General features: G+C 43.4%; 1 protein-coding gene across 1 annotated transcript in view; it reads left to right on the top strand.

Annotated features, from left to right (window-relative positions):
• The window catches only part of LOC126427249 (insulin-like growth factor 2 mRNA-binding protein 1), an 862,042-nt gene that overhangs the window by 270,106 nt on the left and 564,795 nt on the right, over positions 1–27,141 (top strand). Inside the window, exon 3 of the mRNA XM_050089491.1 lies at positions 21,022–21,075. Within this exon, the coding sequence (XP_049945448.1) occupies positions 21,022–21,075 (54 nt within the window). The remainder of the gene's footprint in view (positions 1–21,021; positions 21,076–27,141) is intronic.

The raw sequence follows: 27,141 nt of genomic DNA, 5'->3' as shown, positions 1-27,141 counted from the left end.
AAACAACAGGTTTCTGAAATAACTGATTTTCGTTTGTTTTTTATTTCTGTTATTTCATGTTAACTGAATCTTCCTTGCGTTCTTTGTAGAACAACATTATAATAAATGAAAAGCACTAGTTTGCTTTTGTTCTACAATACGAGGGTGAGTCAAATGAAAACCTTAAATATTTTTTAAAATATTATTTATTGTGCAGAAGTGGTACAAAGCTGTATCACTTTCCAACATAATCTCCCCCACGCTCAACGCAAGTCCTCCAGCGCTTACAAAGTGCATAAATTACTTTAGAAATAAGTTCGTTTGGTAGTCCGCGTAACCACTCATGCACCGCGTGGCGTACCTCTTCATCAGAACGGAACTTCTTTCCTCCCATTGCGCCTCTGTGTGGTCAAAATATATGGAAATCACTTGGGCCAAGGTCTACTGAGTATGGTGGATGAGGAAGACACTCAAAATGCACGTCTGTGATTGTTGCAACTGTTATACGGGCAGTGTGGGGCCTTGCATTGTCATCTTGCAAAAGGACACCTGCTGACAGCTATCCACGTCGCTTTGATTTGATTGCAGGCCGCCGATGATTTTTTAGGAGATCTGTGTATGATGTACTGGAGACAGTGGTCCATCTAGGCATGCAATGCTCCAGAATGACGTCTTTTTCGTCCCAACAGAGCATAACCTTCTGCTGATTTCTGTTCGAAACTTCTTTGGTTTTGGAGATGAGGAATGGCGCCATTCCCTGCTCGCTCTCTTCGGTTCCGGTTGGTGAAAGTGAACCCAGGTTTCGTCCCCAGTAACGATTCTTGCAAGGAAGCCATCGCCTTCTCGGTCAAAGCGCCGAAGAAGTTCTTCACGAGCATCGACACGTCGTTCTCTCATTTCAGGAGTCAGCTGCCGTGGCACCCATCTTGCAGACACTTTGTGAAACTGGAGCACATCATACACAATGTGGTGTGCTGACCCATGACTAATCTGTAAACATGCTGCAATGTCATTCAGTGTCACTCGGCGGTTTTCCTTCACTATGACTTCAACTGCTGCAATGTTCTGTGAAGTCACAACACGTTGTGCCTGACCCGGACGAGGAGCATCTTCCACCGAAGTCACACCATTTGCAAACTTCCTACTCCATTCGTAGACTTGCTGCTGTGACAAACATGCATCACCGTACTGACCCTTCATTCGTCGATGAATTTCAACAGGTTTCACACCTTCACTACGCAAAAACCGAATAACAGAACGCTGTTCTTCCCTGGTACAAGTCGCAAGTGGGGCGGCCATCTTTATACTGATACTGCGACGATATGTGTGCATCTGTACTATGCTGCCACCTACAGGCCATTCTGCACGCTGTTTGTAGAACGCTTACCAGCTTACAGGATAACGGCGCGAAATTTCGATTTGTTATTACAAATTTAAGGTTTTCATTTGACTCACCCTCGTATTACTTTTATTGTGTTAACGCTTACAAGGCCATCTTCAGACATTTACTGAGTGTTGTCACCAAAAATGTTACAATGTTTGTACACAACATTGGAAGAGAAGTTACACGTCTACATTGAAGCAGAAACATACAGTAAGTTCAAATGGTTCAAATGGCTCTGAGCACTATGGGACTTAACTTCTGAGGTCATCAGTCCCCTAGAACTTAGAACTACTTAAACCTAACTAACCTAAGGACATCACACACGTACATGCCCATGGCAGGATTCAAACCTGTGACCGTAGAGTTCGCGCGGTTCCAGACTGTAGCGCCTAGAAGCGCTCGGCCACCCTGGCCGGCCATACAGTAAGTAACATCTTTGACAGTGTGGTGGTAATGCAATGTAAAAATTAAAAAATCGTAACAGTAAATAAATTTTAAAAAATAGAAATAAAAACAGTGTAGTCAGGAAAAACTTTGACAAACGGGAGCCCACGTAAAAGTTTCTATTAATAATAATGATAAAAAAAACTTCGTGTTCTGCCGTACGTCAGGTCTTGTCATGGGGGAAACCTCGTCAGAGAGGTCCACCGCAAGAGCGTCTAGGGAAGTGATTCCAGTGGTGGCTTCCCGTTGCCTTCCATTGATGATGAAATGATAATAAGGAGAACACAACACCCAGTCCCTGAGCGGAAAAATTCTCCGACCCAGCCAGGAATCGAACCCGGGTCCCTTGGCGTGACAGACAGCTGCGCTGACCACTTTTTAAATGAAGAAAAATATATGCACCGCACAAGGTGTTTTTTTTTTTTTTTTTTTTTTTTTTTGCGGAGAACCTAAATCTGCGTGATTGGAAAGGAAATGATTTTCTGTTTAATGTAGAAAATACCTGCGTCGAAACTTAACGGGTGGTTATAAATAAAGTGCGGTCTTTCAATGTGACGCCACTTTTCTTTTTTTTAGAACCGCTTTTTTTTATACAAATACATAAATAAGATTTACATTCCAAGCGGATTTTTTTATCTTGTTTTTGGGAGCAGGAAGGCAGGGTAAACAAACAATCTTTATTCGTACAATTGTACTATCTTAGGGATAAGAAAAGGATCGAGACAGCAAAAACAAAGCAAAAACAATTTGGAAACCAGAAAATCAACGTAAAGGCCGCCCTTTTTTTTGTGTAACATGAATAAAGTAAATGACAATCCTAGTCACGGGCGGGAGTGAAAATGAAGTTATCATCTGCATCACAATCCCTGCAGCACACACGCCACTCAGCTATCGGGGCGGTCTCTATTAATAAACAAAACTAATAAAATAAAATAAAAATTAGCACCTGACAGGTCTACTTCAGGAAGTATAAAACATGGAGAGTGATGCGCAAACCAATTAAAAGAAGAAAGAATTATCAATATAACTCAAGAATATATAAGGAACTTAAGCAATATCGATAAGATTAACGGAAATGAATAAATGCAGGAAAATGGAGGCGGAACATACTGTAAAGGCAATGTTTGAGAGAGTGGTGGTACTGCGTTTTAAAAGGTAAAAAAGGATGAACAATACACAAATACAAAAGGAGCAAGCAGGAAAAACATTAACATTATACTCAAAACTGTGACTGTGTAACAGTTTGTATTAAATAAATGAGCCAAATAAAATAAAAACAATATTTGATGAGAAAACTACAAGAGGTATTAAACATGGAAAGTAATACAGGTATCAGTTAGGAGTAAGCCTCAACAATTGAAACTACAGTTTATACGGATGACATAGACAATTCTAATAAAATAAAAGAACTTAATGAACACAGGAAAATGAGAATGTGTAGGAACAGACTGTGTGGGAAGTAATGAAAAACTGATATGATTATATGAAGTTTAGTACAGGGGAAGTGTTGAGCTATGTCTGGTCATTTAGGAGTAGACCGGGAATGTGAACTAGATGTTTGTTAATTTCCAGGGCTTCCAGCAGGTTGAGTTTAAGGGCTTTGTTTGCTAAGTGAAGGACATGGGACACTGGCTGGTAGTTGTGACCCTCACTCACTATTTATTTCCTGTAATAAACGCAGAAATTAAAAAAGATTGAATAATTTTCACTCATTCACTTTCAAGATGCGAAGACTCAAAATGTTAAAGTAAATAGGCAAATAAATGAAAACTTAGCCCGTTCACCTATCGCTGCTCTTCTCGAAAAGTGATAAGCAGTTCAAAAAATGGCTCTCAGGACTATGGGACTCAACGTCTGAGGTCATCAGTCCCCTAGACTTAGAACTACTTAAACCTAACTAGCATAAGGACATCACACACATCCATGCCGGAGGCAGGATTCGAACCTACGACCGTAGCAGTAGCGCGGTTCCAGACTTAAGCGCCTAGAACCGCTCGGCCACAACAACCGGCTGATAAGTAGTTGAATGCTACAAAAAATCACCAGTGTTCTCCTGTTGATACTAATTCTTAGAAACTGTGTTATACTCAGGGATCATACGACTATCTGGCCGTTATGAATAGTGGTAAATGGTGAAAACCGAGGTTAAAACTCTCTATTTTTCATATTAATTTGTCCGTTTTCAAGGGTTACAAGCAGGCATATTACGTAAACACAGGCAGCAGATAAGCTGCTTTCTGTTTTCATTGTATACTGTGACTAAATTGATAAGTTTTTAATTTACTACTGTTACTATAACTTCCTCCTTCTTGTATTATTTCATGGAAATAGCAGTCAAATTTTTAATCTTTCAAAAGAAATGAAGCATTGTGATTCATTACAATGGTACTTCGTAAAAATATTTGGAAACCGCGGTTGGTGCCACGCTGCAATACAATGGATCCTGGCTAGGACAGTGAAAAATTAGCACAAAGATCGGCTGGAGCACGTGAAGGCACGACACGTGGCCAACAGGGACATATTGTCTCGGCAGTGCTGTATCACTTTTGATGCCGAGTGTTTGTTACTCGTTTCTGTCTACATTGTTATTAACAAAGCACCGATCGCTTTTCCCATTGTCTGTAACAACTCAACATTTCATTCCAGTGCAAATCTATACAGGGTGGTCCATTGATCGTGACCGGGCCAAATATCTCACGAAATAAGAGTCAAAACGAAAAAACTACAAAGAACGAAACTCGTCTAGCTTGAAGAGGGAAACCAGATGGCGCTATGGTTGGCCAGCTAGATGATGCTGCCATGGGTCAAACGGATATCAACTGCGTTTTTTTAAAATACGAACCCCCATTTTTTATTACATATTCGTGTAGTACGTAAAGAAATATGAATGTTTTAGTTGGACCACTTTCTTCCTTTATGATAGATGGCGCTGTAATAGTTACAAGCATATGGCTCACAATTTTAGACCAACAGTTGGTAACAAGTAGGTTTTTAAAATTAAAATACAGAACGTAGGTACGTTTGAACATTTTATTTCCGTTGTTCCAATGTGATACGTGTACCTTTGTGAACTTATCATTTCTCATTTCTGAGAAAGCATGTTGTTACAGCGTACCTGTAAATACCACATTAATGCACTAAATGCTCAAAATGATGTCAGTCAACTTCAATGCATTTGGCAATACGCGGAACGACATTCCTCTTAACAGCGAGTAGTTTGCCTTCCGTAATGTTCGCACATGCATTGACAATGCGCTGACGCATGTTGTCAGGCGTTGTCGGTGGATGACGATAGCAAATGTCCTTCAACTTTCCCCACAGAAAGAAATCCGGGGACGTCAGATCTGGTGAACATGTGGGCCATGGTATGATGACCAATCCACTAGTCATGAAATATGCTATTCAATACCGCTTCAACCGCACGCGAGCATCGATAGCTGACTCTGAGCACTGTGGGACTTAACATCTTATAGTCATCAGTCCCCTAGAACTTAGAACTACTTAAGCCTAACTAACCTAAGGACAGCACACAACACCCAGCCATCACGACGAGCATCGATAAAATGGGGGACAATTATCCTTCCTCCCATAATGACGTACCATACATTAACCCGCCAAGGTCGCTGATGTTCCACTTGTTGCAGCCATCGTGGATTTTCCGTTGCCCAATAGTGCGTATTATGTCGGTTTACGTTACCGCTGTTGGTCAATCTTCGTCGCTAAATGGAACGCGTGCAAAAAATCTGTCATCGTCCCGTAATTTCTCTTGTGCCCAGTGGCAGAACTGTATACGACGTTCAAAGTCGTCGCCATGCAATTCCTGGTGCATAGAAATATGGTACGGGTGCAATCGATGTTGATGTAACATTCTCAACACCGACGTTTTTGAGATTCCCGATTCACGCGCAGTTTGTCTGCTACTGATGTGCGGATTAGCCGCGACAGCAGCTAAAACACATACTTGGGCATCATCGTTTGTTGCAGGTCGTGGTTGACGTTTCACATGTGACTGAACAGTTCCTGTTTCCTTAAATAACGTAACTATCCGGTGAACGGTCCGGACACTTAGATTATGTCGTCCAGGATACCGAGCAGCATACATAGCACACGCCCGTTGGGCATTTTGATCACAATAGCCATACATCAACACGATAGCGACCTTTTCCGCAATTGGTAAACGGTCCATTTTAACACGGGTAATGTATCACGAAGCAAATACCGTTCGCACCGGCGGAATGTCTCGTGATACCACGTACTTATACTTTTGTGACTATTACAGCGCCATCTATCACAAAGCGAAAAAAGTGGTCCAACTAAAACATTCATATTACTTTACGTAGTGCACGAATATGTAATAAAAAATGGGGGTTTCTATTTTAAAAAACGCAGTCGATAAACGTTTGACCTATGGCAGCGCCATCTGGCGGGCCTACCATAGCGCCATATGGTTTCCCCCTTCAAGCTAGACGAGTTTCGTTCTTTGTAGTTTTTATCGTTTTTTGCTTATTTCGTGAGATATTTGGCCCGGTCTCTATCGATGAACCACCCTGTATAAATAAAAATCAACTGCAGCGTGTATGAAAGATCATCACTCGAACGTCTCTAGAGATTTAGGTGATTTGTTTTTTGCTGTGTTCGTAATTGTCAAGAACAAGCTTTATATGAAAGAAATTTTGTGGAAAATCCATCTAAAAGTGTGAAATTTTGATGGCAGTTTTCTAATGAAAAACTCAATTAAAAAATTGCGACGGTCGGTTTGACCCTTCTGCTGTCACGTGTTTTCATAAGAAAACAAATTCCACATGGAATATTGATATTTTTCGAAAAGAATACAATTGAAAATGACGTTTCAGTGTATTATCGGAGCTGATCATATCTTTGGTGTGCCGGCAACATTCATTTGCTGTCAGTGGTTAATTTTTTTGCCACCAGTGAGGAGTCGAAATATAGGTCGTACGCGCAACGCAGGCCAACTACATGACTGTCGCGTCAGTCAGACTGACGAAAAGTGTAGAGAGCGCTTGGAGGCAAATCGTTTAAGAATTTCTCAAGCGCAGTCCATTATGGCGGATACAGTCAAGATGTTTTGCTCAGTTGGAGGTTACGCACAAAATCATTCGGAACGTCGACAAAACGTACGGCAAAATGTGTCATAAATTTAGACAATATTTTTCACAGAGTACGGCGACCTGGTGCTATATTTAGTGTACAATCAACAGTCGACGTCGCAATAATATTTGTTTATTTACCGATTTCGGCTTATGTTAAAGCCATCTTCAGAATTTTTTCCCCCTATGGCTAGCGCCTGCGGCTTCTCGGTTTTCCCGTAATGCCACGATCGTACACAGGTAACCAGAAACCGGCAAATAAATATTATTACGATCTCGACTGTTGATTTCAACACAGGCAAAATGCGTGTTACCGGTGCTGATCATATCTTTGGTGTGTTGCAAAGACTTAACTAAGTCAGTTCGTTGTAATTTGGCATGTTGCAGACATTCGGTTGATTTCAGTTCGTGGTTTATTTCTTTGGAAATAAAATTCATCCTGTGAGGCATCGAACTAACGGCCGGGGTACGCACAACACACGATTTTCGAGTCAGTGAGAATGACAAAGAGTGTAGGCAGCGTTTGGAGACGAATGAAAGAGTATCTGAGGGTTGGGTTGTTTGGGGAAGGAGACCAGACAGCTAGGTCATCGGTCTCATCGGATTAGGGAAGGATTGGGAAGGAAGTCGGCCGTGCCCTTTCAGAGGAACCATCCCGGCATTTGCCTGGAGCGATTTAGGGAAATCACGGAAAACCTAAATCAGGATGGCCGGACGCGGGATTGAACCGTCGTCCTCCCGAATGCGAGTCCAGTGTCTAACCACTGCTCCACCTCGCTCGGTAAGAGTATCTGAAGCGCTGTCTATTATGACTACGAAACAACGAATACAGCCCGAGTTCGACTCGGTCAGTTGGAGCTTACGCACAAATTAATTTGGAAAATCGACAAAACAGACGGCCGAACTGAACGGTTGTCATTCAGACATGATCTAACAGTCGATTACGCCGTGGATGTATTCGTCGACTTCGGAACAATGGACAAGGCATGTCAACATTGCTGTGCTTCGAGGCTTCGAGGAACCGCCAAGATTATGTTGTGCAAGCGGAAAGGTCAAATTACCACAATTGACACCGTCACCTGACGCACTGGCGTCACTGCTTCCTGGCCGAGAACCTCTATCGACGCGTTTCTTGCGGGATATACAACGTACAACAGCCTAGCTGAAAATTTTTTGTTTCAGTTCACACAAATTCAAGAAAAGATTCGGTAGGACAAATCCCTTATCGACGAACTGAGTGACTAACAGAAAACGCACAGCCTAACCGACTGGAGATATACAATAAACACTTCCTGTTAAACCGGCTGCCAGAAAGAACATGCTAAGCTGTGTTGTGAAATTGTGTGGTTTTGTTTTCCTTTTCGCAGTAATTTTCAACAGAAGACAGGAATGTTGTCTTTATGGCTGACTTTATAATCCTACCTGTTTGTAGATTAAAACATGCGAAACGATGAAATTGAAGGTAAAATCCTCATAGATCCAGAAGTTGGAACGATCTCTCTTATACCCTATGTACTAATGATAATAACCGATTTACCCATATATTTCGACTTCTATTCCTAATCTAAGTTCTGTAGGTAATAACAATAAATAAATTCAGTGTGAGGGCGGAGCAGGAGACGGACTGGGAAGAGGTGAGGGGGGGGGGGGGGGGTGAATGGATATAAAGAAGGGGAAAGAGGATCTGGACAGAGATGAGGAAGGAGGAGATGAGAGAGTGAGATAAGAGATATACAGGGTGGGGAGGAATGTGGTGTGATAGGGAGGAGGAGGGGGATAGAGAGAGGGGGAAGAAGGCGATTAGTATATATATCCAGTTCTTACATATATTTATAATCGCGAAGAATTGCCGGGTTCGCTAGTTACGAATGAAAATTATTCCATTTTTGACAAAGGTTCACTTAAAAACGAAAAATTTTAGCATTGCTGCTAAGGCTAATTGATATTTCGGTTTTTTGCTCGCAGATAGCGTCCCAGATGTGCCCCCCTCGGGTTCCGATCAGGTGAATTTGATGCCGAGGCATTAACGTCAGTTGATTACCATACTCCTCAAGCTACAGTACCACTGTTTTGGCCTTTTGGCACGAACAGTTTTCTTGCTGCAAGGTGCCATAGACGTCGGAGAGGGCATCGAGCATGAAGGGATGCACGTCGGCCGCAGTAGTCTTCACGTCATCCACATAACTCGTGTTAATTGTTAAAACTGTATTTTGACACAGACGGCCGCTGTGGCCGAGCGGTCCTAGGCGCGTCAGTCCGGAACCGCGCTGCTGCTACGGTCGCAGGTTCGAATCCTGCCACGGGCATGTATGTGTGTGATGTCCTTAGGTTAGGTTTAAGTAGTTCTAAGTTCTAGGGCACGGATGACCTCAGATGTAAAGTCCCATAGTGCTCAGAGCCACTTTTGAACCGAATTTGGGAAAAGAATGACATCGAATTTGGCAAAATAACGACACCGTATTTCCCCAAAAAGTTACACCCTAATTTGGCAAACCCGCCCTTGCAAAAAAATAACGTCGAATGCGGCATAAAAAGAACCGAATGTATCGAAATGATAACATCAATTTTAGCTAATATTAACGAATTTGGCTGAAGTGACAACTAATTTGGCAGTAATAACAATGAATCTGGCAAAACGTAACACCGACTTTTGTAAAAGATAACACCGAACTGGACAAAAGCAACAGCGAATTTGGCAGTGAAATACCCATTGTTCGCTGTCCGTACCCACAGCATAATATTCTCCCACCGGCCTGCGTCCTTGGCGCGGTGCCCGTTCCGAGCAGCAGTGGGCCGGAAAACGACTGTCGACATGGCGTTACAAGAAACCTGACGGTTCCATTCACCCACGCTCCACTCTCAAACCTGAGTCCACTGCAATCGTCAATGACGATGTCTCTGTATCAACACGGCTCACGTAGGGGTCGCATGTTGCTGAGCCCCATTTTTCAGAATGGATTAGCCGAGCGGCCTAGGGCGCTGCAGTCATGGATTGTGCGGCTGTTCCCGGCGGAGGTTCGAGTCCTCCCTCGGGCATGGCTGTGTGTGTTTGTCCTTAGGATAATTTAGGTTAAGCATTCTGTAAGCTTAGGCACTGATGACCTTAGCAGTTAAGTCCCACAAGATTTCACACACATTTGAATATTTTGTACATGTACTTACATTGAATGTATTCTGGCGCCCGAACTGCCACAAATCGCTGTCTATCATGTCTTACATAGCGGGCAAGCCTCCGATCTCTGCATTCTGTCTGGTGGACTGACTACCAACAGTGCGCAGTGTTTAGCACACTGGACTCGCATTCGGAAGGACGACGGTTCAAACTCGTGTCCGGCCATCCTGATTGATGTTTTCCGTGATTTCCCTAAATCGCTTCGGACAAATACCGGGATGGTTCGTTTCAAAGGGCACGACCGAGTTCCCTCCCCTTCCTTCTGCGTTTTTTTAAAATAGGAACCCCCATTTTTTATTACATATTCGTGTGGTACGTAAAGAAATATGAATGTTTTAGTTGGACCACTTTTTTCGCTTTGTGATAGATGGCGCTGTAATAGTCATAAACGTATAAGTATGTGGAATCACGTAACATTCTGCCAGTGCGGACGGTATTTGCTTCGTGATACATCACCCGTGTTAAAATGGACCGTTTACCAATAGCGGAAAAGGTTAATATCTTGTTGATGTATGGCTATTGTGATCAAAATGCCCAACGGGCGTGTGCTATGTATGCTGCTCGGTATCCTGGACGACATCATCCAAGTGTCCGGACCGTTCGCTGGATAGGTACGTTATTTAAGGAAACTGGAAGTGTTCAGCCACATGTGAAACGTCAACCACGACCTGCAACAAATGATGATGCCCAAGCTGCTGTCGCTGTTAATCCGCACATCAGTAGCATACAAATTGAGCGAGAACCGGGAACCTCAGAAACGTCGGTGTCGAGAATGCTACAGCAACATCGATTGCACCCCTACCATATTTGTATGCACCAGGAATTGCATGGCGACGACTTTGAACGTCGTGTACAGTTCTGCCACTGGGCACAAGAGAAATTACGGGATGATGACAGATCTTTTTAACGCGTTCTATTTAGCGAGGAAGCGTTATTCAGCAACAGCGGTAACATAAACCGACATAATATGCACTATTGGGCAACGGAAAATCCACGATGGCTGCGACAAGTGGAACATCAACGACCTTGGCGGGTTAATGTATGGTGCGGCATTATGGGAGGAAGGATAATTAGTCCCCATTTTATCGATGGAAATCTAAATGGTGCAATGTATGCTGGTTTCCTACGTAATGTTCTACCGATGTTACTACAAGATGTTTCAGTGCATGACAGAATGGCGATGTACTTCCAACATCATGGATGTCCGGCACATAACTCGCGTGTGGTTGAAGCGATATTGAATAGCATATTTCATGACGGGTGGATTGGTCGTCGAAGCACCATACCGTGGCCCGCACGTTCACCGGATCTGACGTCCCCGGATTTCTTTCTGTGGGGAAAGTTGAAGGATGTTTGCAATCGTGATCCACCGACAACGCCTGACAACATGCGTCAGTGCATTGTCAGTGCATGTGCGAACATTACGGAAGGCGAACTACTCGCTTTTGAGAGGAATGTCGTTACACGTATTGCCAAATGCATTGAGGTTGACGGACATTATTTTGAGCATTTATTGCATTAATGTGGTATTTCCAGGTAATCACGCTGTAACAGCATGCGTTCTCAGAAATGATAAGTTGACAAAGGTACACGTATCACATTGGAACCACGGAAATAAAATGTTCAAACGTACCTACGTTCTTTATCTTAATTTTAAAAACCTACTTGTTACCAACTGTTGGTCTAAAATTGTGAGCCATATGCTTGTAACTATTACAGCGCCATCTATCATAAAGCGAAGAAAGTGGTCAAACTAAAACATTCATATTTCTTTGCGGACTACACGAATATGTAACATAAATGGGGGTTCCTATTTTAAAAAAAAACGCAGTTGATATCCGTTTGACCTATGGCAGCGCCATCTAGGAGACCAACCATAGCGGCAACTGGTTTTCCCCTTCGAGCTAGACAAGTTTAGTTCTTTGTAGTTTTTTCGTTTGACGCTTATTTCGTGAGATATTTGGCCCGGTCACGATCAATGGATCACCCTGTAGTACCTAGTGTTTCACATGAATGAGACTACTATGCTTACATACCGTTAGATATAGAGCCTAATTGTGCCAGATTACGTAGTAGACCCCCTTACATTTTTCGTAGTTTATTTATGATATATGTATATAATTACATCACGCCATTTGGATGATTGCCCATTGTCCAATATACGTTTTCTGAATTTACTTCAAATGGTTCAAATGGCTCTGAGCACTATAGGTCTTAACATCTGAGGTCATCAGTCCCCTAGAACTTAGAACTACTTAAACTTAACTAACCTAAGGACATCACACACATCCATGCCCGAGACAGGATTCCAACCTGCGACCGTAGCGGTCGCGCGGTTCCAGACTGAAGCGCTTAGAACCGCTCGGCCACACCGGCTGGCCTGAATTTACTCCGAGGTTTTAGCTTTTATGCGTTAAATATATTAAAATGCGATTAAATAAGGTGCAAGCCTAAACATTAGGCTTTGCTACAGTTGAATCTCACCACAACCAAGATATCAGATGTGGTGTGGTGGCGGGAGGGTGGAGGGGGAGGGATTTCCAATATCGCACTTTAGCGCCGTGACTGCCCTTCTATATTTGATTTCTAAGATTCAGTACCAGATTAATTTACACTTCGCACATTATCCTTATCTACGCGTTTATCGGATGCTATAATTTAAAATATTTAAGTACCTGTTGTAGATCCAGACTTTGGAAAATAACTGTCTACATATAAAATTATATGAAAATTGATGCACAGAGTAATTTGTACCTTATACTTTACATATATTGGGCTCCTCTCACAGTTTATAATTTAAAACAAATATCTATCTCTTCATAGGGAACAACAGACCTTTCCGCCTGTAGTTCTTACTTTGTTATGCGAGAACATACTTCATTTAGTTGCCAGAAAATAACAAGAACAGTTGTTAAAGTAATGCGTGTTTCAACTGATAACAGTCAGACCCCGGTAGCTGAGTGGTCAGCGCGACACCGGCAGGGTCGGAGATTTTCTCCGCTCAGGGTGTTGTGTTGTCCTCCTCATCATCATTTCAACCCCATCGACGCGCCAGTCGCCGAAGTGGCGTCAAATCGAAAGACTTGCAGCCGGCGAACGATCTACCCGACGGGAGGCGCTAGTCATATGACATTAATTAAATCCCCACGCTGGTACGAGCTACGTGGTACCAGATTGTGAACGGGAAAGTTGTAACACGACAAAGGCTGCATGCTATTGGGATGACGGATTCCCCCCTTTGCCCACGTTGCCACCTCGTGGGTACTGACGAACACCGTTTCACATGTGGATCGGCGTTAGAGGTGTGACTGCTAGTGCAGAAGATCCTCACCTGCTACCTACCTCGCACACTCGAGCCACGGCTCCTCCTGTGTCCGGATAATACATATTTCCCTTGTCGTAACTGAAAGACGCCTTTATCCTAATAATAATAACAGAAAAAAACGAAACAAAACAAAAAAAATAAAGGTAAAAGGTTCACTTCCAGTTGCTTTCAGTTTTTTTTCACTCGTTTTCTAGAAGATTATGGGCCTTTCTTATTCATCTAATAAAAGTATTATCTCAAAAAAAGAGGTTAACGTAAAAAAATGTGGTTAGCACACTGTACTCGCATTCAGGAGGCCGAGCGGTCTCAGGCGCTGCAGTCATGGACTGTACGGCTGGTCCCGGCGGAGGTTCGAGTCCTCCCTCGGGCATGGGTGTGTGTGTTTGTCCTTAGGATAATTTAGGATAAGTAGTTTGTAAGCTTAGGGACTGATGACCTTAGCAGGTAAGTCCCATAAAATTTCACACGCGTTTGAACATTTTTGTACATTCGGGAGGACGATGGTTCAAATCCCCTTCCGACCCTCCAGATTTAGTTGCTTGAGATTTTCCTAAATCGCGTAAGGCAAATGACGAGATCGTTCCTTTGAAAACGTCACGGCCGATTTCCTTCCCCATCTTTCAACAATTCGAGCACGTTTTCCATATCCTTTTTCCTTCATTCTCCAAGGTGGATGGAAGAAGGTATTTCTTATTGTAACATGAATCAGTCTTTTCCCGTGCCAGTCTTGTATGAAACTGTTTAAATGCCTCTGTGGGCGTTGTAAGTAATGTAATTTTGGTTTTCTTTTTTGTGGTACATACAGTAAAGAAAAAAAAATAATAAAAAAAGAAGTGGTCAGCGCGACAGAATGTCAATCCTAAGGACCCGGGTTCGATTCCCGGCTGGGTCGGAGATTTTCACCGCTCAGGGACTGAGTGTTGTGTTGTCCTCAAAATAACGATTTCATCCCGATCGATGCGCAAGTCACCGAAGTGGCGTCAAATCGAAAGACTTGCACCCGGCGAACGGTCTACCCGACGGGAGGTCATTTATTTTAACTGACAAAAACTATATCATACAAAAAAGACATAATCGACCGTTCCTTGCAACCAGCAACTAAATTTTCAGTCACTTGAGCCTCACTTCTTTCCCTAACCGTCCGCATCATTAACGTCTGTCTGTACGTCACAGTCTGCCCCGATAGCTGAGTGGTCAGCGTGACGGATTGCCGTCCTACGGGCCCGGGTTCGATTCTCGGCTGCTTCGGAGATTTTCACAGTTCAAGGACTGGGTGTTGTGTCGTCTTCATCATCATTTCATCCCCATCTGGCGCGTGTTAAAATGGACCGTTTACCAATTGCGGAAAAGGTCGATATCATGTTGATGTATCGCTATTGTGATCAAAAAATGCCCAACGGGCGTGTGCTATGTATGCTGCTCGGTATCCTGGACGACATCATTCAAGTGTGCGGACCTTTCGCCGGATAGTTACGTTATTTAAGGAAACAGGAACTGTTCAGTCACATGTGAAACTTAAACCACGACCTGCAACAAATGATGATGCCCAAGCAGGTGTTTTAGCTGCTGTCGCGGCTAATCTGCACATCAGCAACATACAAATTGAGCGAGAACCGGGAACCTCAAAAACGTCGGTGTTTAGAATGTTACATCAACATCGATTGCACCCGTACCATATTTCTATGCACCAGGAATTGCATGCCGACGACTTTTAACGTCGTGTACAGTTCTGCCACTGGGCACAAGAGAAATTACGGGACGATAACAGATCTTTTGCAGGCGTTCTATTTAGCGAGGAAGCGTCATTCACCAACAGCGGTAACGTAAACCGACATAATATGCACTACTGGGCAACGGAAAATCCACGATGGCTGCGACAAGTGGAACATCAGTGACCTTGGCGGGTTAATGTACGGTGCGGCATTATGGGAGGAAGGATAATTGGCCCCCATTTTATCGATGGCGTTTTAAATGGTTCAAATGGCTCTGAGCACTATGGGACTCAACTTCTGTGGTCATCAGTCCCCTAGAACTTAGAACTACCTAAACCTAACTAACCTAAGGACATCACACACATCCATGCCCGAGGCAGGATTCGAACCTGCGACCGCAGCAGTCGCGCGGTTCCGGACTGAGCGCCTTAACCGCGAGACCACCGCTGCCGGCTCTAAATGGTGCAATGTATGCTGATTTCCTACGTAACGTTCTACCGATGTTACTACAAGAAGTTTCACTTCATGACAGAATGGCGATGTACTTCAAACTTGATGGATGTCCGGCACATAGCTCGCGTGCGGTAGAAGCGGTATTGAATAGCATATTTCATGACAGGTGGATTGGTCGTCGAAGAACCATACTGTGGCCCGCACGTTCACCGCATCTGACGTCCCCGGATTTCTTTCTGTGGGAAAGTTGAAGGATATTTGCTATCGTGATCCACCAACAACGCCTGACAACCTGCGTCAGCGCGTTGTCAATGCATGTGCGAAGATTACAGAAGGCGAACTACTCGCTGTTAAGAGGAATGTCGTTACAAGTATTGCCAAATGCATTGAGGTCGACGGACATCATTTTGAGCATTTATTGCATTAATGTGGTATTTCCAGTTAATCACGCTGTAACAGCATGCGTTCTCAGAAATGATAAGTTCACAAAGGTACACGTATCACATTGGAACAAGGGAAATAAAATGTTCAAACGTACCTACGTTCTGTATTTTAATTATAAAAACCTACTTGTTACCAACTGTTCGTCTAAAATTGTGAGCCATATGTTTGTGACTATTACAGCGCCATCTATCACAAAGCGAAAAATGTCCAACGAAAAACTTCATATTTCTTTACGTACTACACGAATATGTAATGAAAAATGGGGGTTCCTACTTAAAAAAAAAACCCAGTTGATATCCGTTTGACCTATGGCAGCGCCACCTAGCGGGCCAACCATAGCGCCATCTGGTTTCCCCCTTCGAACTAGACAAGTTTCGTTCTTTGTCGTTTTTTCGTTTGACGCTTATTTCGAGAGTTATTTGGCCCGTTCCCGATCACTGGACCACCCTGTATATACAGGATGACGTGAACTACTTCGTGAGTGGTCTTATGGAATTTACGACACTCCTGTATAGACAAAGGCAAATCTGCTGGCACGAGTTCTGACAGCCGCAGTGGAAACTGAAGAGAAACTAGGTGGGACGGACAGTAAGTACCAGAACGTCCTTCGTAGGCACAGTGTCTGTAACAACGTTCGTGGCCGCCGCATCGAGCCACTGTTGTAATGCATCAGCACTGTACTGTAGGTACCGGTAGCTTTTTTTTTTTTTTTTTTTTTGAACAATGTAAACACACACATAATGTGTACGTGTTAATATAAATGTACTTAAGTGATGGATGTTTCGTTATGTTTCCTTTCGGCTTGTTACCTAATGATTGTACTGCGTCACGCCTAATTTAATTCCTCAAGCAGAAGTGGATGAGTTAAACATCTGGATAGAAACCGTCGTAGAACGGAGGCGGTTCATTTGCAGACATGGATCCCTATTCATATTATTATTTAATCACTCGCCTGTACCAGTCCTAGAAGTTTGTAACGGGAGCTTAATTCTTGGCAATTCAGCAGAATGTCGTGTTAGTATTTATTGTATACAATTTAATTTTTTCTTTTCGGCCTTTAAATTAATTTCGTCGCTTATCGAATACGTAACGATGAAGCATAGCGCCTAATACGACCAGCATCTTCAAAACTAATGCCCTTGTTGAAACTTCCTGGCAGATTAAAACTGTGTGTCGGACCGAGACTTGAACTCGGGATCTTTGCCTTCGCGAGCAAGTGATCTACCAGCGGTTTTTTTTTTTTTTTTTTTTTTTTTTTTTTTTTTTTTTTTTTTTTCTCCTTTGCGTTTGGTCGTTGCGGACGTCGCAAGACATCCTGATCCTGTTCAAGTTCGGTGGTTTATCCTTCCACTCAGTTTTTTTATTACAGAGGCCAACCGGCGAACACGCTGAGCTACCGTGCCGGCTGTAACCACGACTCACGCCCCGTCCTCACAGCTTTAATTCGGCCAGTACCTCGTCTCCTACCTTCCAAACTTAACAGAAGTTCTCCTGCGAAATGTGCAGGACTAGCACTACCGGAAGAAAGAATATTGCGGAGGAAAGGCTTAGCCACAGCCTTGGGGATGGTTCGAGAATGAAATTTTCACTCTGCACCGGAGTGTGCGCTGATTTTGAAACTTCCTGGCACATTAAAACTGTGTGCCGAACCGAGACTCGAACTCGGCACACAGTTTTAATCTGCCAGGAAGTTCCAAAATCAGCGCACACTTCGCTGCAGAGTGAAAATTCCATTCTAATACTCTTGTTACTTAAGTAAAGCTGGGACACGTTAAGTAATGCATGATGCCTTAAAACATAGGGTGGTGTCGATTCAACGAGTTTTCCGAGGTTTTAACAGCATTCACTTAATACACGTGGCAAAATTTAGAAATTTTAATATGTATAACACAAGTGCACGACGAATACGTCTCACAGCATCTTACACCACTACAGCTGTCGTCATATTTCTCGTTTTATTAACGTTCATTTCTTGTATATTTCGGCGAAGTAAAAAAAAAAAAAAAAGATATCTCGTCAGTTTACCAAGCTTCGAATAAAAACTTTTTTGTTTATCCTATTGCACAAAACTAATGAAGACTGTGAAACGAGGATCCCGCAGCAAAGCAAGTAAATCTGTAAGAGCCATCTGAAACTGCGTTTATGGGAAATCCGAAACCTTTAATGGTATGATTCAAATAAACTTTTTTAAACCGTACGTGTGGCTGTTTTAGATTACACTAGCCAACAATGAAAATGTATCAAAAATAATTAATTATTATGTGTCTCCATCAACTGAGTTGAAAAACACCGTAAAAATGACACATTAGCTCTTGCATTGGAGATAAAGTGACATATCATTTTTATAGTCAACATTTTCAGTTTGGGGAGAATTTTGTTTTCGGAGCTGGCACACCTGTCCAATAATAAAACACAGATGCTCTTAAGCTGTTGTTTCACATAGTTTCTGCAGTAATTAATGCAGAATTTCTGGTTTTAGAGTGCTTTTGTAGTGCAAAATACATAAAAATGCCACGAAAATGTGTAAATAAGGTAATTTTTGTTACATTTGTGGTGAAATAGAATTCTCCTCACAGAAACGCAGTCTGCCGCCTTTTTTGAAGAATGCCTATCAACATTATTTCAGTATGAAAGTAGGGGCCAGGGTAAGCCTTTGGCTTCACATGTATGTTGCAACGCATGTTTAGTTATATTTTGAGAATGGCTGAAAAATAAGAAACGATCTATGGCTTTTGCTGTGCCTGTGGTTTGGTGGTAACCTACAAACCATGCAAATGACTGTTATTTCTACTACCTATAAAGACAGGGTTGCCTATGAAGAAAAGAAGAACAGTTCAGTATCCGAATTTTCGATCTGCTAATCGACACACTCCGCATTCAGATAGTTTACCAGATCCTAGTCCACCCGAAAATTGTGTGTTTGAAGTAGAACATGAAGACAGTGCGGAACAAGAAGAAGAAAAAGAACCAAACAAGCCTTCCACATCCCGTGACCCTGATTTTGAGGGGAAAGATGATAAACTACACAGATTGAGTCAAGCGGAATTGAGTGATCTCATTAGAGACATTGACCTGAAAAGGAGAAGGCAGAAATTCTTGGGTCTCGACTTCAACAAAAGAATGTTCTCGAAAGTGATGTCACAGCCTCACAGTACAGAAAACGTCACATGGACCTGCTTTCCTTTGTGGAGAAGAAAAACAATCTTGTTGTTTGCCGCGACATTAATCTTTCAATCTGAATCATTATTCTTAGATGCTATTCAAAGACTCCTCCAAGCTTTATTATTTTCGGCCATAATGGGTATGTTTGTGAACTGTGACTGTGTGGGATAATTATTTATTTGTAATTTCTCCTACCAGTCACTTTTTTATTTTACAGAGAAATTCTCTGTATGTATAAACTTCTGATGATGAACAGAACATGTTCTGAACGCGTCGTATACGCTAGATTAAACATAAAACAAAAAATAAAAAAGTGACTAGTAGCAGAAATTACAAACAAATAATAATCCTCCAAGCTTAGTTTGAAAGCTGTGTTACTTCACAATGGCAACCATTTTTCTTCTGTTCGAAAATGGTTCAAATGGCTCTGAGCACTATGGGACTCAGCTGCTGTGGTCATCAGTCCCCTAGAACTTAGAACTACTTAAACCTAACTAACCTAAGGACATCACACACATCCATGCCCGAGGCAGGATTCGAACCTGCGACCGTAGAAGTCGCACGGTTCCGGACTGCGCGCCTAGAACCGCGAGACCACCGCGGCCGGATTTCTTCTGTTCCTGTTGGTCTTGCAGTTCACATGAAGGATACATATACACATATGACAGCCCTCTTGGACTCAATCAAATATCATGAACACAAAAGGAAAGTCTGTTATTATCCAAAAGCCATTACCATACTCTTAGGAATGGAACTGGGATAAACAAACCATTTCTGCCTCTTATGTTTGTGGGGCAGTAGGGATAGGAAATCGCAATATATTAAAGCAGTCTGGCCCTCAATAATTCTTAACCAGAGCGACAAAAATGTCGTTGCCCAGCCTCTCGTGGACCCAAAAGATGTTCTTCCTCCAGCCCTGCATATCAAGCTAGGTTTGATGAAAAATTTTTTCAAAGGTATGAACCAAGAAGGACGGACCTTTAAGTAAATAAGAGAGAAATTTCCGAAATTAAGTGATACAACAGTTAAGGAAGGTACTTTTATCGGGCCACATATTCGAGAATTTGTAAAGGATCATCATTTGACAAAATTTTGGAAGGGAAAGAAAAAGAAGCTCGGGAAGCCTTCAAGGGAGTTGTTCGTGCATTTTTAGGTAACAAGAGATATGATAACTACACTCAGTAGGTGACAGTGTTCCTACAAAAATACCATAACCTTGGATGCAACATGTTCTCTAAAGTCCATTTTCTCCATTCCCATTTAGACTTTTTCCCTCCTAGTTGTGGAGCAGTCAGTGATGAACACGGAGAAAGATTCCATCAGGACATTTCTGTTATGGAACAAAGATATTAGGGCCATTGGAATGAAGCAGTGCATGCGAATTACGGTTGGTCTATGTGTAGGAATGCTCCGGAACTCCGTTACGGGAAGCAAGCTAAAAGACGACGATCTCACGTAGCCACCATATGATTCTCTACAGACCCAAACACTTGCGAGGAATTTCGGAAATTTAGAACTCTTAAAGTGTAATTACCATCTAAAAAAATTCAAATGCGCATTCAGTGTTGTTAGCATATGTAATTAAAATGTATCTTTTTCTTTTAATCCGTTAATGTAAAATACTTCCACCTAGTGTGAATCACAGAAACTAGAGCTAAGGAAAATTTTTCATTCTCATATTCATTTTCCTCGACCCAACATTAGTAAGAATTGATTCATGAAGAGCAGGAAACATTCAAAAAAAATTTTTTTTTTGGTTGGTCAGTGTTATCAACCTTATAATAAAGATGCATGTGTCACTAAATAGTGTGAGTGACTGGGTGTTGTGTGTGTTACAGGGGATCTGCAGGTGCCGGAGAGTCTACAGTGGAGCAGATCGGAAATGGATGGAGGTGAGTCGTCAGCTTTCTTTTATACAAGAAAAAATGATATGGTACGAAGTGCCAATGCGGTAGTGTACAAGTAAATTTCTTTTATCCTGTGTTATATATTCATGTTGTGGAACTATTGCACTGGGATTTTGTATCATACCTTTGTTTTATAATCAATGTACACGGAAAAAATTTTTATCGTGTGGTACGTACACTGCGCAACAAAATGAAAGGATCACTTTTTAATAACGCCGTAACTGTCTCCCATAGCGACGCATATTTGGCTCAAAGGTGGCAGCAACCTTCCTCTGTAGTGCTGCTAAAGGCTACAGGCTGACGCGTTGCGATCATAACCTTCGCCTCAACGATGCTTCGAACAGAAAGGTGTCGGCGTACGCAAAAAAAAAAAAAAAAAAAAAAAAAAAAAAAAAAAAAAAAAAAAAAAAAAAAAAAAAAGAAGGAAGCTCAGAATTTCCTGTGAACTTTAAGGTGGGTTCATGTCACATTCACACCAAATTTCACAATCCTGCGTAAAGACACCGTGAGCGTGTCATACCATGAACAGACCGTCACATCCCTCCTACCCACAATTCACTCCTGCTTTTGTCACTTCTGTGAAATCACACGGTTTACTTGTGGGTAGCCGAGGGAAACATTTCAGACACACGGCCGCTCGGAATCGACATGAAAAGGCTTCGGTGGGTAGCGTTGAGGGCGTCAATGAAAGCACACCTTATCTTTCGGCGTGCATTTATACACATTTCGCGGTTTGCAGTGCGGTATGGTGTGGTGTGCGAGAGAATGACGTTCTTCGCAACGTCTGACACGGTTGCCACCCCGTGGCCGATTCAACCGTACACTCAAGGCAACGTGGGGCTACAAACACACTGAACGTGATATGACCACTTTGGAGGACATGTTTTTTGCTCGAGTATCATGTCGTTTTTGGAAACCCAGAATCTACTATGTAGGAATCAACATGGATTCGTGAAACAGCGATCGTGTGAGACCCAACTCGCTTTATTTGTTCATGAGACCCAGAAAATATTAGATACAGGCTCCCAGGTAGATGCTATTTTTCTTGACTTCCGGAAGGCGTTCGATACAGTTCCGCACTGTCGCCTGATAAACAAAGTAAGAGCCTACGGAATATCAGACTAGCTGTGTGGCTGGATTGAAGAGTTTTTAGCAAACAGAACACAGCATGTTGTTCTCAATGGAGAGACGTCTACAGACGTTAAAGTAACCTCTGGCGTGCCACAGGGGAGTGTTATGGGACCATTGCTTTTCACAATATATATAAATGACCTAGTAGATAGTGTCGGAAGTTCCATGCGGCTTTTCGCGGATGATGCTGTATATACAGAGAAGTTGCAGCATTAGAAAATTGTAGCGAAATGCAGGAAGATCTGCAGCGAATAGGCACTTGGTGCAGGGAGTGGCAACTGTCCCTTAACATAGACAAATGTAATGTATTGCGAATACATAGAAAGAAGTATCCTTTATTATATGATTATATGATAGCGGAACAAACAGTGGTAGCAGTTACTTCTGTAAAATATCTGGGAGTATGCGTGCGGAACGATTTGAAGTGGAATGATCATATAAAATTAATTGTTGGTAAGGCGGGTACCAGGTTGAGATTCATTGGGAGAGTGCTTAGAAAATGTAGTCCATCAAGAAAGGAGGTGGCTTACAAAACACTCGTTCGACCTATACTTGAGCATTGCTCATCAGTGTGGGATCCGTACCAGATCGGTTTGACGGAGGAGATAGAGAAGATCCAAAGAAGAGCGGCGCGTTTCGTCACAGGGTTATTTGGTAACCGTGATAGCGTTACGGAGGTGTTTAATAAACTCAAGTGGCAGACTCTGCAAGAGAGGCGCTCTGCATCGCGGTGTAGATTGCTCGCCAGGTTTCGAGAGGGTGCGTTTCTGGATGAGGTATCGAATATATTGCTTCCCCCTACTTATACCTCCCGAGGAGATCACGAATGTAAAATTAGAGAGATTAGAGCGCGCACGGAGGCTTTCAGACAGTCGTTCTTCCCGCGAACCATACACGACTGGAACAGGAAAGGGAGGTAATGACAGTAGCACGTAAAGTGCCCTCCGCCACACACCGTTGGGTGGCTTGCAGAGTATAAATGTAGATGTAGATGTAGAGAGTAGTGCGACATCAATTTCTGCTCTGGTAGACAGGGTGCAACCAGTAGGGACCGTTCAGAAGCATTCGACGAAATTTGTATCCGAAGTAGCAAGTAGATTTTATACTTTTCCATCGCTTCTGTTTCGCGCCCCTCTGTCGCATGTTCACCGGGGGCTGCAACGTTATCATGTGCGTGTATAAAGTGGCAGAAGGTCCATCTAAGTGTGCCAGTTCAGTAGCACCATCTGTGCCACCACACACGTTTGTTTAGCATTTAAAAAATTTACCTGTCGGTAGCGATGACACTTAACTCTATACGATCAAAAGTATCCGGACACCGCCGAAAACATACGTTTTTCATATTAGGTGCATTGTGCTGCCACCTACTGCCAGGTGCTCCATATCAGCGACCTCACGAGGGAACCTCCCCATCGCACCCCCCTCAGATTTAGTTATAAGTTGGCACAGTCGATAGGCCTTGAAAAACTGAACACAGACCAATCGAGAAAACAGGAAGAGGTTGTATGGAACTATGAAAAACATAAGCAAAATATACAAACTGAGTAGTGCATGCGCAACATATGCAACATCAAGGAGACTGTAGCATAAGGAGCGCCGTGGTCCCGTGGTTAGCGTGAGTAGCTGTGGAACGAGAGGTCCTTGGTTCAAGTCTTCCCTCGAGTAAAAAGTTGATTTTCGCAAAGTTATGATCTGTCCGTAACAAGTTTAGTGTCTGTGTTTTGCGACCGCACCGCAAAACGTGCGATTGTTATTGCAGTCGCGAGCTATATTTGCTGGACTCATATTGCCCACGGAATACATCTAACGTATTTAATGCACTCTCGTCCAAAGTAGCGAACAGTCAACTGCCAGCCAGGCAGCCTCGTTAGCAGGAATACTCTCTCTTCCATGCGCTGTAGTCGACTGACGTCGTCTGTTTCGATGTTTGTTTAGGTGTAGCGTCCCCATACTACGGCGCAGTTACCTCGCATCGGACGGACGGACGGACAGATAATAATTGTCCGAATATAAAAAATTAAACTTTCCACTCGAAGGAAGATTTGAACCGACGACCTCTCGTTCCGCAGCTGCTCACGCTAACCACGGGACCACGGCGCTCCTGAGCGCCAGCTCTCCTTGATGTTGCCTATCTTGCCCATGGACTACTCAGTTTGTATATTTTGCTTATTTTTTTCATAGTTCCACACAACTTCTTCCTGTTTTCTCGATTGATCCGTGTGCAGTTTTTCAAGTCCTATCCACTGTGCCAACTTACAACTAAATCTGAGGCGGGTGCGATGGGGAGGTTCCCTTGTCAGTAGTCATTAGACATCTTGAGAGAGCAGAATGGGGCGCTCAGCGGAACTCACGAACTTCCAAGGTGGTCAGGAGATTGGGTGTCACTTGTGTCATACGTCAGTACGCGAGGTTTCCACACTCCTAAACATCCCTAGGTCCACTGTTTCCAATGTGATGGTGAAGTGGAAACGTGAAGGGACACGTACAGCACAAAAGCGTACAGGCCGACCTCGTCTGTTGACTGACAGAGACCGCCGACAGTTTAAGAGGGTCGTAATGTGTAATAGGCAGACATATATCCAGACTATCGCACAGGAATTCCAAATTGCATCAGGGTTCACTGCAACTACTATGACAGTCAGGTGGGAGGTGAGGAAACTAGGATTTCACGGTCGAGCGGCTGCTCATAGGTCACACATCACGCCGGTAAATGCCAAACCACGCCTCGCTTGGTGTAAGGAGCGTAATCATTGAACGATTGAACAATGTAAAAGCGTTATATGGGGTGACGAATGACGGTACACAATGTGGCGATCCGATGGCAGGGTGTGGGTATGACAAATACACGTGAACGTCATCTGCCAGCGTGAGTAGTGCCAACAGTAAAATTCGGAGGCGGTGGTGTTACGGTTTTTTTCATGGAGTGGGCTAGCACCCCTTGTTGTTTTGCTTGGCACTATCGTAGCACAGGCCTAAATTGATGTTTTAAGTATCTTCTTGCTTCCCACTGTTGAAGAGTAATTCGGGGTTGGCGATTGCATCTTTCAGCACGCTCGAGCACCTGTTCATAATGCACGGCCTATGGCGGACAATAACATCCCTGTAATGGACTGTCCTGCACAGAGTCCTGTAGAACACCTTTGGGATGTTTTGGAACGCCGACTTCGTGCCAGGCCTTACCGACCGACATCGATACCTCTTCTCACTGCAGCACTCCGTTAAGAATGGGCTGCCATTCCCGAAGGAACCATCTAGCATCTGATTACACGTATGCCTGCGAGAGTGGAAGCCGTCATCAAGGCTAAAGGTGGGCCAACACCATACAGAATGCTAGTATTACCGATGGAGGGGGCCACGAACTTGTAAGTCATTTTCAGCCAGGTGTCCGGATACTTTTGAACACGTAGTGTAGTCTCCTGGCTGCTCTAAGACCTGTGTATTTAGGTAAGGCCTTCGAAATCCCCTAGGTGGGGTTTGCCTACCTTCATGTGCTAGAGAAGGTCGCGAAACTGTTGCTGAAGTTTCGGACAGCGACACTTTTAAAGTGCTCAACAAAGGTGCGAGGGTGGCACCCAGAGTATTGCCGAGTTGGGGATCTTAAGGGACCCTTTGCCATTTTATTCACGCACATATATATCTAGCATAACATAACACCACCACCCCCCCCCCCCCTCCTGTTATGTCGCCACAGGAGAGCTCTAAGCGCTCGTGTTGAAAAAACATAAAACCACTATGATGCTTCAGATCACGTTCAAATTTCGTCGAATAGTTTTGAACGGTCGCTAGTGGTTCCATCTTGTATACCACAGCAAAAACTGCTGTCGCACTGCGCTCCAAAGGAGACACATTATGTACATTGAGGTCGCAGGCCGACTGTGTCCTTAGAGTAAGGATGAATCGTCCAGTGGATGTCTGCAGTGTCGAGAGTTGTCAACAACGTCGTCCAGTTGCTTATGCACTGGAAATATCGTTTTCTACAGTAAACTTTGTGGGAATCAACGTCCCAAGGGAAAGGGCGGTTTCATTGATGCACTTCGTGCCACCCCCTGAGGCCTTTTCTTGCCGATTCTGAGCGGCTGCGTGTCTGATACAGGGTGTTTCAAAAATGACCGGTATATTTGAAACGGCAATAAAAACTAAACGAGCAGCGATAGAAATACACCGTTTGTTGCAATATGCTTGGGACAACAGTACATTTTCAGGCGGACAAACTTTCGAAATTACAGTAGTTACAATTTTCAACAACAGATGGCGCTGCAAGTGATGTGAAAGATATAGAAGACAATGCAGTCTGTGGGTGCGCCATTCTGTACGTCGTCTTTCTGCTGTAAGCGTGTGCTGTTCACAACGTGCAAGTGTGCTGTAGACAACATGGTTTGTTCCTTAGAACAGAGGATTTTTCTGGTGTTGGAATTCCACCGCCTAGAACACAGTGTTGTTGCAACAAGACGAAGTTTTCAACGGAGGTTTAATGTAACCAAAGGACCGAAAAGCGATACAATGAAGGATCTGTTTGAAAAATTTCAACGGACTGGGAACGTGACGGATGAACGTGCTGGAAAGGTAGGGCGACCGCGTACGGCAACCACAGAGGGCAACGCACAGCTAGTGCAGCAGGTGATCCGACAGCGGCCTCGGGTTTCCGTTTGCCGTGTTGCAGCTGCGGTCCAAATGACGCCAACGTCCACGTATCGTCTCGTGCGCCAGAGTTTACACCTCTATCCGTACAAAATTCAAACGCGGCAACCCCTCAGCGCTGCTACCATTGCTGCACGAGAGACATTTGCTAACGATATAGTGCACAGGACTGATGACGGCGATATGCATGTGGGCAGCATTTGGTTCACTGACGAAGCTTATTATTACCTGGACGGCTTCGTCAATAAACAGAACTGGCGCATATGGGGAACCGAAAAGCCC

Source organism: Schistocerca serialis, chromosome 11 (assembly GCF_023864345.2).
Source record: "Schistocerca serialis cubense isolate TAMUIC-IGC-003099 chromosome 11, iqSchSeri2.2, whole genome shotgun sequence".
NCBI classification, from domain to species: domain Eukaryota; kingdom Metazoa; phylum Arthropoda; class Insecta; order Orthoptera; family Acrididae; genus Schistocerca; species Schistocerca serialis.
The sequence above is the reverse complement of the archived record's forward strand: the minus strand, read 5'-3'. Positions and strand labels throughout refer to the sequence as shown.